Below are 8,657 nucleotides of genomic sequence, written 5' to 3' on the forward strand. Positions count from 1 at the left end.
TGACGAGACTATAATTGTAAAGCGATAGCTCAAAGAAACAATTGTGCTTAAGAATATAATAAGGATGATGTGGAATATGAAAGAAATAAAGTAAAAGAAACAATAAATATCTACCTGTGTAAACATCAACAGAACTACGAGCTCAGAACTACGAGCTCAAGTAATCCAATCTCAGCACATCGTTCAAGCTATAATTCAATAGTCACAATTAAAAAAATTAATTTATAGAAAATATAATTTGTAAATGTATGACAAACATAGCAATCTTGTTGTAAAACTAAAATCATACCATAGGAAATCTGAATCGCTGAAGTCCAAAACCTGATAGCGCAACCAACGGATAAAAAATTATATAAAGAAGTTTTTAGGTCAATAATTTTTAAAATCCATACAACAATTAAAGTAATTATTTGAAACTATAGTTCAACCAACCTTTGTTGCACACATAATCCGTAAAAATCTGTGCACATGGATCACAAAATCAGTTAGATCAAGATAAAAAAAATTAATGAAAAATATAAAGAGACACCAAATAATGGTGAGACCCACATAATGCATTAACTATATTCAAAGCGTTTGCATTTTAAAACGGTGCTTCTATGTAGGAATATTTCATGTAAAGAAAACAAAGTTATTCTTTAAGTAGAGACTTTGTAATCTCACCTTTTAAGTTTTAATTTATTCAAGAAAGCTAGACTCTTAAAAAGCTACTTAAAACACTACTTAAAACAAAATTGGACTCTGTTAAATAGAACACTACTTAAAACAAAATTGGAACACGTGTTAAAAGGCTTTGTTAGATAACAAATATTATAAAATTGAACTCTATCACCCCTTTCCTTTCCTTTGATAAAGTGATCTTTAAATTGTACTTTGGGAAATAAGCTGTTTTTAAATTGAAAATAACATATTTTAAATATGGATTCCTTAGATAACCTATTTAAAAAGAACCAATTTAAAACCAAATTTTCATAAGTGACTAATTCAAAGATTTAGTACATAAAATCAGAATCCAACAAACTATCATTTTTAAAGTGCTTGCATTTTAAACGAGTGCTTCTAAGATATTGCATACAAAGAAAACAAAGTTACTAAGTAAGATCGAGACTTGTAAAATTACCTTATTAATCAAGAAAATCATAGTAGTTTCATCGAGCTTCCCTGACAATAAAAAGATGTATATAGATTTAGTAAAAATAAAACACCTAAACATATAATAAATAAATACAACAGACGAAAGAAGCAGTTGAAAATAACTTCAAACACACAAGTGTATTTCAGCAGTCGGAAAGAAAAGCAAATCAAACCTTTGGAAACATTGATTTGTGTTGACAAGTTGTTGAAGATTTCGGGGTGAATTGCATTGAACATCCCTGACAACGGAAAATGTATATCAAGATTTAGCAGAAATAAAAACAACACCAAAACATATAATAAATCAGATCAGCAGTTAAGGCCTAAGGGGAGGTTTGAATGGAACAAAAGTTGTAATGTAAACCATCTATGCCTAAGCATACAAATTTCACTCTCTTACAAAAGCACCAGATTTAACATTGACATACAAGTATAAGTTCCTACTTGAAAACAATATATTCCTATAGTCTTAGTCTTAGCAGCAAACAAGTTTCGCTTTTTAACCATACAACTTTCCACTTTCCATTGTTCAATGGTTCAATTCAAGTCTTCAACACTCATTGGTGATACATACTGCTAATTCTTTCTAAGAAATTTCTCTCTAATTTCTAAAGTTATAAATTTGAAAAAGGGAAAAACAAAATTCACAAAACCCTAAAATAAAAATTTAAATTTGGTTACCTTAGAGCACTGATGAAGTGAATGGACTGGTGGTGCTGGTGGTGGGTCATGACGCCGCCGACGGAGGAAAGGCAGGAGGAATATTGAGGATTTTTTGAGGGAGAGTTTAGAGATGGAAAGATGTTTTGAGGCAGGAGTATATAAAGAAGCATACTTGTACAACTGACACGTGAAACACGAGATACTTATCTCTAAAAACTTAACAACACTGGATTTTAGATTTTTTATTTTTTTCAATTTCGTTCTTCAATTTTTCTGAATTAATTTGTAATGTTTTTGATATATTAATTTAATAATATAATAATTTTGTATAAGATTTAATTGAATAATTGTTTTATAATTTAATTAATAATATATTTTAGTTAATAAATTAATTTAATACTACATAGTTTGTTCGGTGATTCAGTGGCACAAATTGAAAAAAGTGATTCAGGTTGTCACATTTTTAGAGCAGGTTCGACCATGCGTTAGACCAATGGAGTAATATTTTATTAATATTTTTTATATAAATAGGATTGCGCATGGTCATTTGGTACTCACATCAGTTACCACTGAAATTCTTTGGTCGTTCTTAAAAATGTCTCCAATCACCCTTCCAACGTTTCCACTTATCAAAAGAAATGCTCTACTATTTTTTTCGCCAACAAAGCCTCTGGTGAAGATCAAGCTCTGGAACACACAAACCTTTAAGCAATTTCAGAGGTCTATGATCCGTTGGTTAGAGGGAGATATTTTGGACGGTGAAAAGATCAAGAGAATTCATAGGCAAGTTACGATAAAAAAACCCTAATGGAATAGAGCGTTCCTGTAAACCTGTGAAAATCGACGTTGATGTCCTTATGATGATGCTTAGACCAACCGATATTGTCTTGTTGGTTGTAATCTCTTAGTTATGTTTATTTGTTTTATTGTTTTAATTTTCTATCACGTTGTTGTTTTCTGTGTGGTTGTCTTTATTTCGTTCTCCTTGAATGTTGTTATTCATAATTAAAATGAAAGATGAATTAAAATGACGTTATATTACATTGCTAAAATGTTGAAGTAAACACTATGGCCTACTAGACGGACCTGCAACATTTGGACATTTACTCCAGATATGGCCTACTTCGCGACAGATCTCACGCATTCTCTTTTCCTTTTCCACATCTTACATTTCAGTTCTAATCCGAGTACTACTTGGGCATCCTCTTTTATTCCTCCGCATAGTCTCACCATGACAGAGATTAACTCCTCTATATTACAGCCAGTTTTCCTGATGTGGAAGTGCGAGGAAGATTTTTTTGGTATACTTTAAAAACATTGCGAATCTAGAACACGTCTAGTATATCAATGGTGTAGTCTTGGTGTATACTTGCACATGTTGCGATAACATAGGAGCAAGGCAAATGAAATGCTTGAAATTTTCCACAATTACACATCCGCTTCCTCAAGTCAACGGTGAAAGTACCAAATGGTCGACCATTGTTTTGGTTTATTCTTCCGGCCACCATAAAATATAATCTCTCTCGGTCGAACTGCATGACATTATGACTACTTGCTTTATTGACTTCTCCAGCCATTCCATTGATGCAGTTATCTGTAAAAGTTTGACCAGATGCCAAGATCTTTGTCCATTCATGATCGCGTTTACCAAACGATGCTCCCAGCCAAAAATATGTAGACTGAACCAGAGAAGTTATTGGAAGGTTTTGGGTTGCCTTTAGCACGGAGTTCATTGTTTCAGCCAAGTTAGTCGTCATGTGTCCCTAGCGTTGTCCTCTATCAAACGCTCTTGCCCATTTCTCTCAGGGAATGTTATCTATTCACTCCAAAGCATCTCTATTTGTCCTTTGAATTTCGCCTCTATAGTAGTTATACATCGACTCTGTCAACGTATACCTTGTAATACAAAAATTGTAAAACATATGAATATCAATAAATATTTGTACTAAGTATAAAAGTATATTGCAATCCATGTTGAATTTTTTTTTACGTTGTTCCTTGTCTCTTCTCGCAAGCATGAAGTTTTGCATTATGTGCCTGATGCAGTAGACATGTGAAGACGGAGGGTCTTGCCATCCATTTCCAGGATCATCATAGGCACTCTTAATCGATGGATGTCTGTCTGATATTAGGCACAGATTGGTCTGGGGTGTCACATGCTTTCTTAGATTCTGAAGAAAGAAACTCCAAGCATCCTTGGTTTCACCCTCAACAATTGTGAATGCGATTGGAAAAATGTTACCATTCCCATCTTGTGCCACCGCCATCAACAAGGTCCCTCTATACCTTCCATACAAGCATGTTCCGTCGACTTGCATAATAGGCTTGCAATAAGCAAAACCATGGATACACAATTGAAACGCCCAAAAGAGACGATGGAAGATCATCATGTCACCCAATTGGCTTCCTTTGTTTGAAAATGCAGGCAACGTTTGCAGATCTATGATCATACCACAAAGATAAGTTTTCATTATCAACAACCACTGTGGAAGGTCATTGTAAGACGTCTCCCAATTTCCATACAAGGATTCTATGGCCTTTATCTTTGCAATCTACGCTTTCATGTACAAAATTATATACCCATACTTTTCTGTAATATGAGCAATAATAATCTTTACCTTAAGCGATATGCCATTGTTAATGAGATCCTTGATGCAGTGACTGATCATTTCTAAATTAAGTTGTCGATGGTCTTATGAAATTGAAGACGTCGTGCAAGTATGTGGTCCACGAATCTTACCGATCGTCCACTTTTAGCTCTTCTTGCGAATGGAAGCTCTACATTTAAATGGGAATTCTGGATTCCTGCATTTGATTACATACCTTTTGTAATATGCCAATGTTGTATTGCAATAACACACGCCTCCTTGTTTTTAAACTTCATTCCTATCTTTAAGTCATCGCCAATATGGCTTGGTGTGTAGTTTCTAAAAATGGAGTCAGGTTGTGCAACCTCTAAACATATATTTTGCATGTGCACTGGTGGAACATACAAACTAATCGGTCGCGCATTAATATCTGCGATGGCACATCGATATCTCTACCATTCTCATAATCATCACTACAACCAAAAAGATCTTCATTTTGGACTGCATGAATTTCATCGTCATTGTATTCACCAACTTCTTCATTTTGTATGAACGGTTTGTTGTTTTGTGTCGGTTCCTCGCCAGTGGTTTGACTCAAGTCGTACCGATGCGAATGTGACTCTTGAGTTTGAAACAATTTCATAATCTTGTCCCAAAAGTACATGGGAGAGATCTGAGAGTTAAACAAATATATAACAGTTGCACCCCATGCCATCATTATATGTTAGTGATGTTACATCTAACTCAGAGATACAAAACACTAGCACAAGATACAACGTAAACTTTAACACTTTGATATTGATAAATAATTTTAAAAATAAAAATAATTAAGTGTGTCTACATAAGTGACTTTATAATAATAATAATATGAAATTATTTTGTGAATGTTGCTTCAATGAAAACATTTGAAAAAATAGATTTGGTAACAAGTCAGACAATCCCACCATGCGTAAAGGAATAGTATTATGTCATTTCAACATATATATAAAAAAAACATAGTAACATTTATACATAATTTTATCTCAAATAGTATTATGACACAATATAAGATCCCAATACTCTATTTAAGAATTTAAGAATAATAAGAGATTAAACAAATAAAAAATGTGCAATTTTTCAAACTACTTTTTTATTTATTTTTTATGTTGAGATCAGGTGAATCAATAAATTACACTTTAATTTTCTTTTTAAAAATTTTCAAGTTATTTTGTTTGTTTGAAAATTACTCTCAAATATCTATAATATAAGAAAATTAATGGTCGTGAAAAAGTCACAAATACCCTTACTTGATGTCATTAAGGCTTTAATCAATTATATCACATTGATTTCATACACGTAATCTCGAAGTCAATTTGGACTTTATCTTTGGTATTCAAAGTTTCAACCGCCCGCAATGAGTTTATCAGTTAAAATACCATTACCATATGCTATGATACTGCATTATTTCAGAATTCATAATGCCTGTAGACTACATCTATCTCAATTTCAATTCTCGATGCTTTTTACAACCACACACATAAAGCAGACTTCTTTTATGAATAGTAGTTTGTTTGCCATCATCTATGTAAGTTTTTTTTATTCTATTTTAATAAAACTCATTACTACTTTTCTTTCTAACTCCTTTCTATTTCTCCAGTACTCTCTCTAACTCCTTTATATTCATCCATTCAAAATACTAGATCCGAGGAGGTTGAAGGAATATTAAGAGTTTTAAATATCATGGGCTGCATTCAAAGTTTGGAAGTGATAAATCAACATCAACCTCTAATCCTTAAACTCAGTTGAATATGCTATCAAACACAACATGATGCACTATGACAATGGATTATGAAACTTTAGAGTCACCTGCAAACTCTACTTTGTTCCACTTCAACTCATATTTTTGTATTTCTAAATGTTTATTTCTTCTTCTTTGTTAAATGTTTCTTTATTTTCTGTGTAATGGCTAAACATTGATATTTCTTGTTCTAGAATGTCGATTTTTATGGTCCAAGGAAAATATGTGTTAATAGTGTTAACCAAAGTAGCATTATGGTCCAAGGAAATTTAGTGTTAGCATTATTTTATTTTGGATCTTGATATTATGATTTTCACGGTGTTTTAATTTCTATGAAAAACAATAAAAACGTACCCGGGTCCATATCAGTGTTTCTTGATTGCAATTGTTCTCTCCTCTCTTCCTTCTTCCTTATGTGTATCCTTGATGATGAAGATACTTTTGTGTATTTGTAAGAAATGAGAAGGAATGAGAAAAGTTGATGTTGTTTGCCTAAAAGTGTCATTTTATAGGCATTTTATTTCAACAGTTGCAACTCATTTTCAAGAGTCATGTCCCTAAAGTCATGAAGAGAGAGAAGAGGGGTTTAAATTTTATTTTGAATTTCAAAATAAACACCTCATTATCTTAATTATCCATCAACCTAAATAATCATCACATTAAGGTATCTTTTATTTAAAGCCAAACTTTTAATTACATGAGTCATATTTAATGGATTAATAAAATAATCCAACAATCTCCCACTTGACTCATGTGACAACTTGATGTTTCAATTTTATACCATAATTGTGCACCATTCATTGAAATCACCAAGTCATTTTCTTTAATGAACTAAAATGACCGGATCATGGCGGTCTCAAGTTATTCATCAACTTGATTCCTTCAATGTATCACGAATCAATCCAATTCAAATTAACTTTAAGGGATACAATAATGTGTTTTTCATGTCCTTTTAATAAAAACACCTTTGTCATCACATATTAACAATAATGTATACAATATGATATGGATAACAAAACTAAACAGAAACATAACTTTAACTGAATTCACAAGTGTCATACAATACGAACATTAAGCTTTTCACGTATATATATACCATTCAAACTATAATGTTAACAAGGACTTTTATATAATGCCCATTCTTTAAACATGACCAACAAATTTCTTGGGCGGTAAACCTTTAGTTAACAGATCCGCTATCATTAAAATCTTTACCAATATGTTCAAATGACACTTTTGTTTCTGCACTTCTTCTTTCAATAATAAGTTCTTCAATTTCATGTGTTTATCACCATTTTAATACTTATCATTCTTAGAGAAGAAGACATATGCAGAATTATCACAATAAATCCTTAGTGACCTTACTATACCATCGATAATACCAAGCCCTAAGGTATAATTCTGCAACCACAATGAGTGAATTATGGCTCAAAACATTCCACAAATTTCGCCTCTATAGAAAAAGAAGCAATTATAGACTATTTTCCATTCTTCCATGATATTGATCCTTCAGTCAGAAGGAAACATACTCAAATATGGATTTCCTTGAGTCCACACATTCCAAAGTTTAAATCCGATAGTCAACCACTTCAAGTGGTCTGACCTTCTATATGTGAGCCTTTAATCTTTGGTGCCTTGTAAGTACCTAAGAACTTTCTTTGCATCTTTCCATGGCTTATGCGATTGAATATTTATTTTATGTGATTTCTCACTCCCACTGAACTAGCCATTTTCAATAAAACAAGCATAACCAAACTCGCTTATTCTCGTACTATTATTAGGACGATAAAACTATACCTTTTCATGTGGATTATACACCTTTTCTTTTGCTTGATAATCATAAAGATACCTTAAGCTAGATTCATTCATGTCCACAGTTCTTTAGGAGTCTTAGGAACTGTCTTTCTACGAATCATGTTGAAGCAAATACGAAGCGGTCCTTAATGAGTACATCCACAATGATAAAAATATATTACTATAATTTAACATCGACCTGATCATCCATGAGAGTATATTATGCTTTTCAACAACACCATTTTGTTGTGGTGCGTCAAGCAAAGTATATTGTTCATATTTACCACAATTTTTGAGAAACTTTGTAAATGGGCCTAGACATTATCCTTTCTAATCAAGTTCAAAGACAACCTATTGGACCTTCCATCTTCTGTAATGTCCTCTATAATGGTTGCATGTTTTTCACCCATTTTTAATGTCATGTTTAAGTCCATAACACCATACTAGTAACCGTGAAGATTTAAAACACGCTCATATGTTAATGCATTGATTAAATTTCATGAATTCAAACTAATCATCTTTAAACATGTATCAAAGTTCACCTTTGGGTAAAACTTAACTACATCATTCCAATAAAATTCTGATGATAAATCAATATACTTTGATGAAAATTAAACATACTCGAAAGAACATGCATGTCTATCTTTGAATATACAAGCAACAGGTATGATAATAAAACTTTTAATTCCATTAATTATAAG

The 8,657-nt window shown here is 32.2% G+C and overlaps 1 protein-coding gene across 1 annotated transcript; it reads right to left on the bottom strand.

The window, feature by feature from the left end:
• Positions 1 to 468: 468 nt before the first annotated feature.
• Positions 469 to 3,554, bottom strand: LOC131649961 (uncharacterized). The gene is made up of 4 exons (XM_058919701.1): positions 3,363 to 3,554; positions 1,816 to 1,977; positions 1,308 to 1,373; positions 469 to 1,161 (listed from the first exon to the last, which is right to left on the bottom strand). The coding sequence occupies exons 1-4, from the start codon at positions 3,552 to 3,554 to the stop codon at positions 1,138 to 1,140; spliced, it is 444 nt and encodes a 147-aa protein (XP_058775684.1). The 3' UTR covers positions 469 to 1,137.
• Positions 3,555 to 8,657: the final 5,103 nt, after the last annotated feature.

Source organism: Vicia villosa, linkage group LG2 (assembly GCF_029867415.1).
Source record: "Vicia villosa cultivar HV-30 ecotype Madison, WI linkage group LG2, Vvil1.0, whole genome shotgun sequence".
In the NCBI taxonomy this organism is placed as follows: Eukaryota; Viridiplantae; Streptophyta; class Magnoliopsida; order Fabales; family Fabaceae; genus Vicia; species Vicia villosa.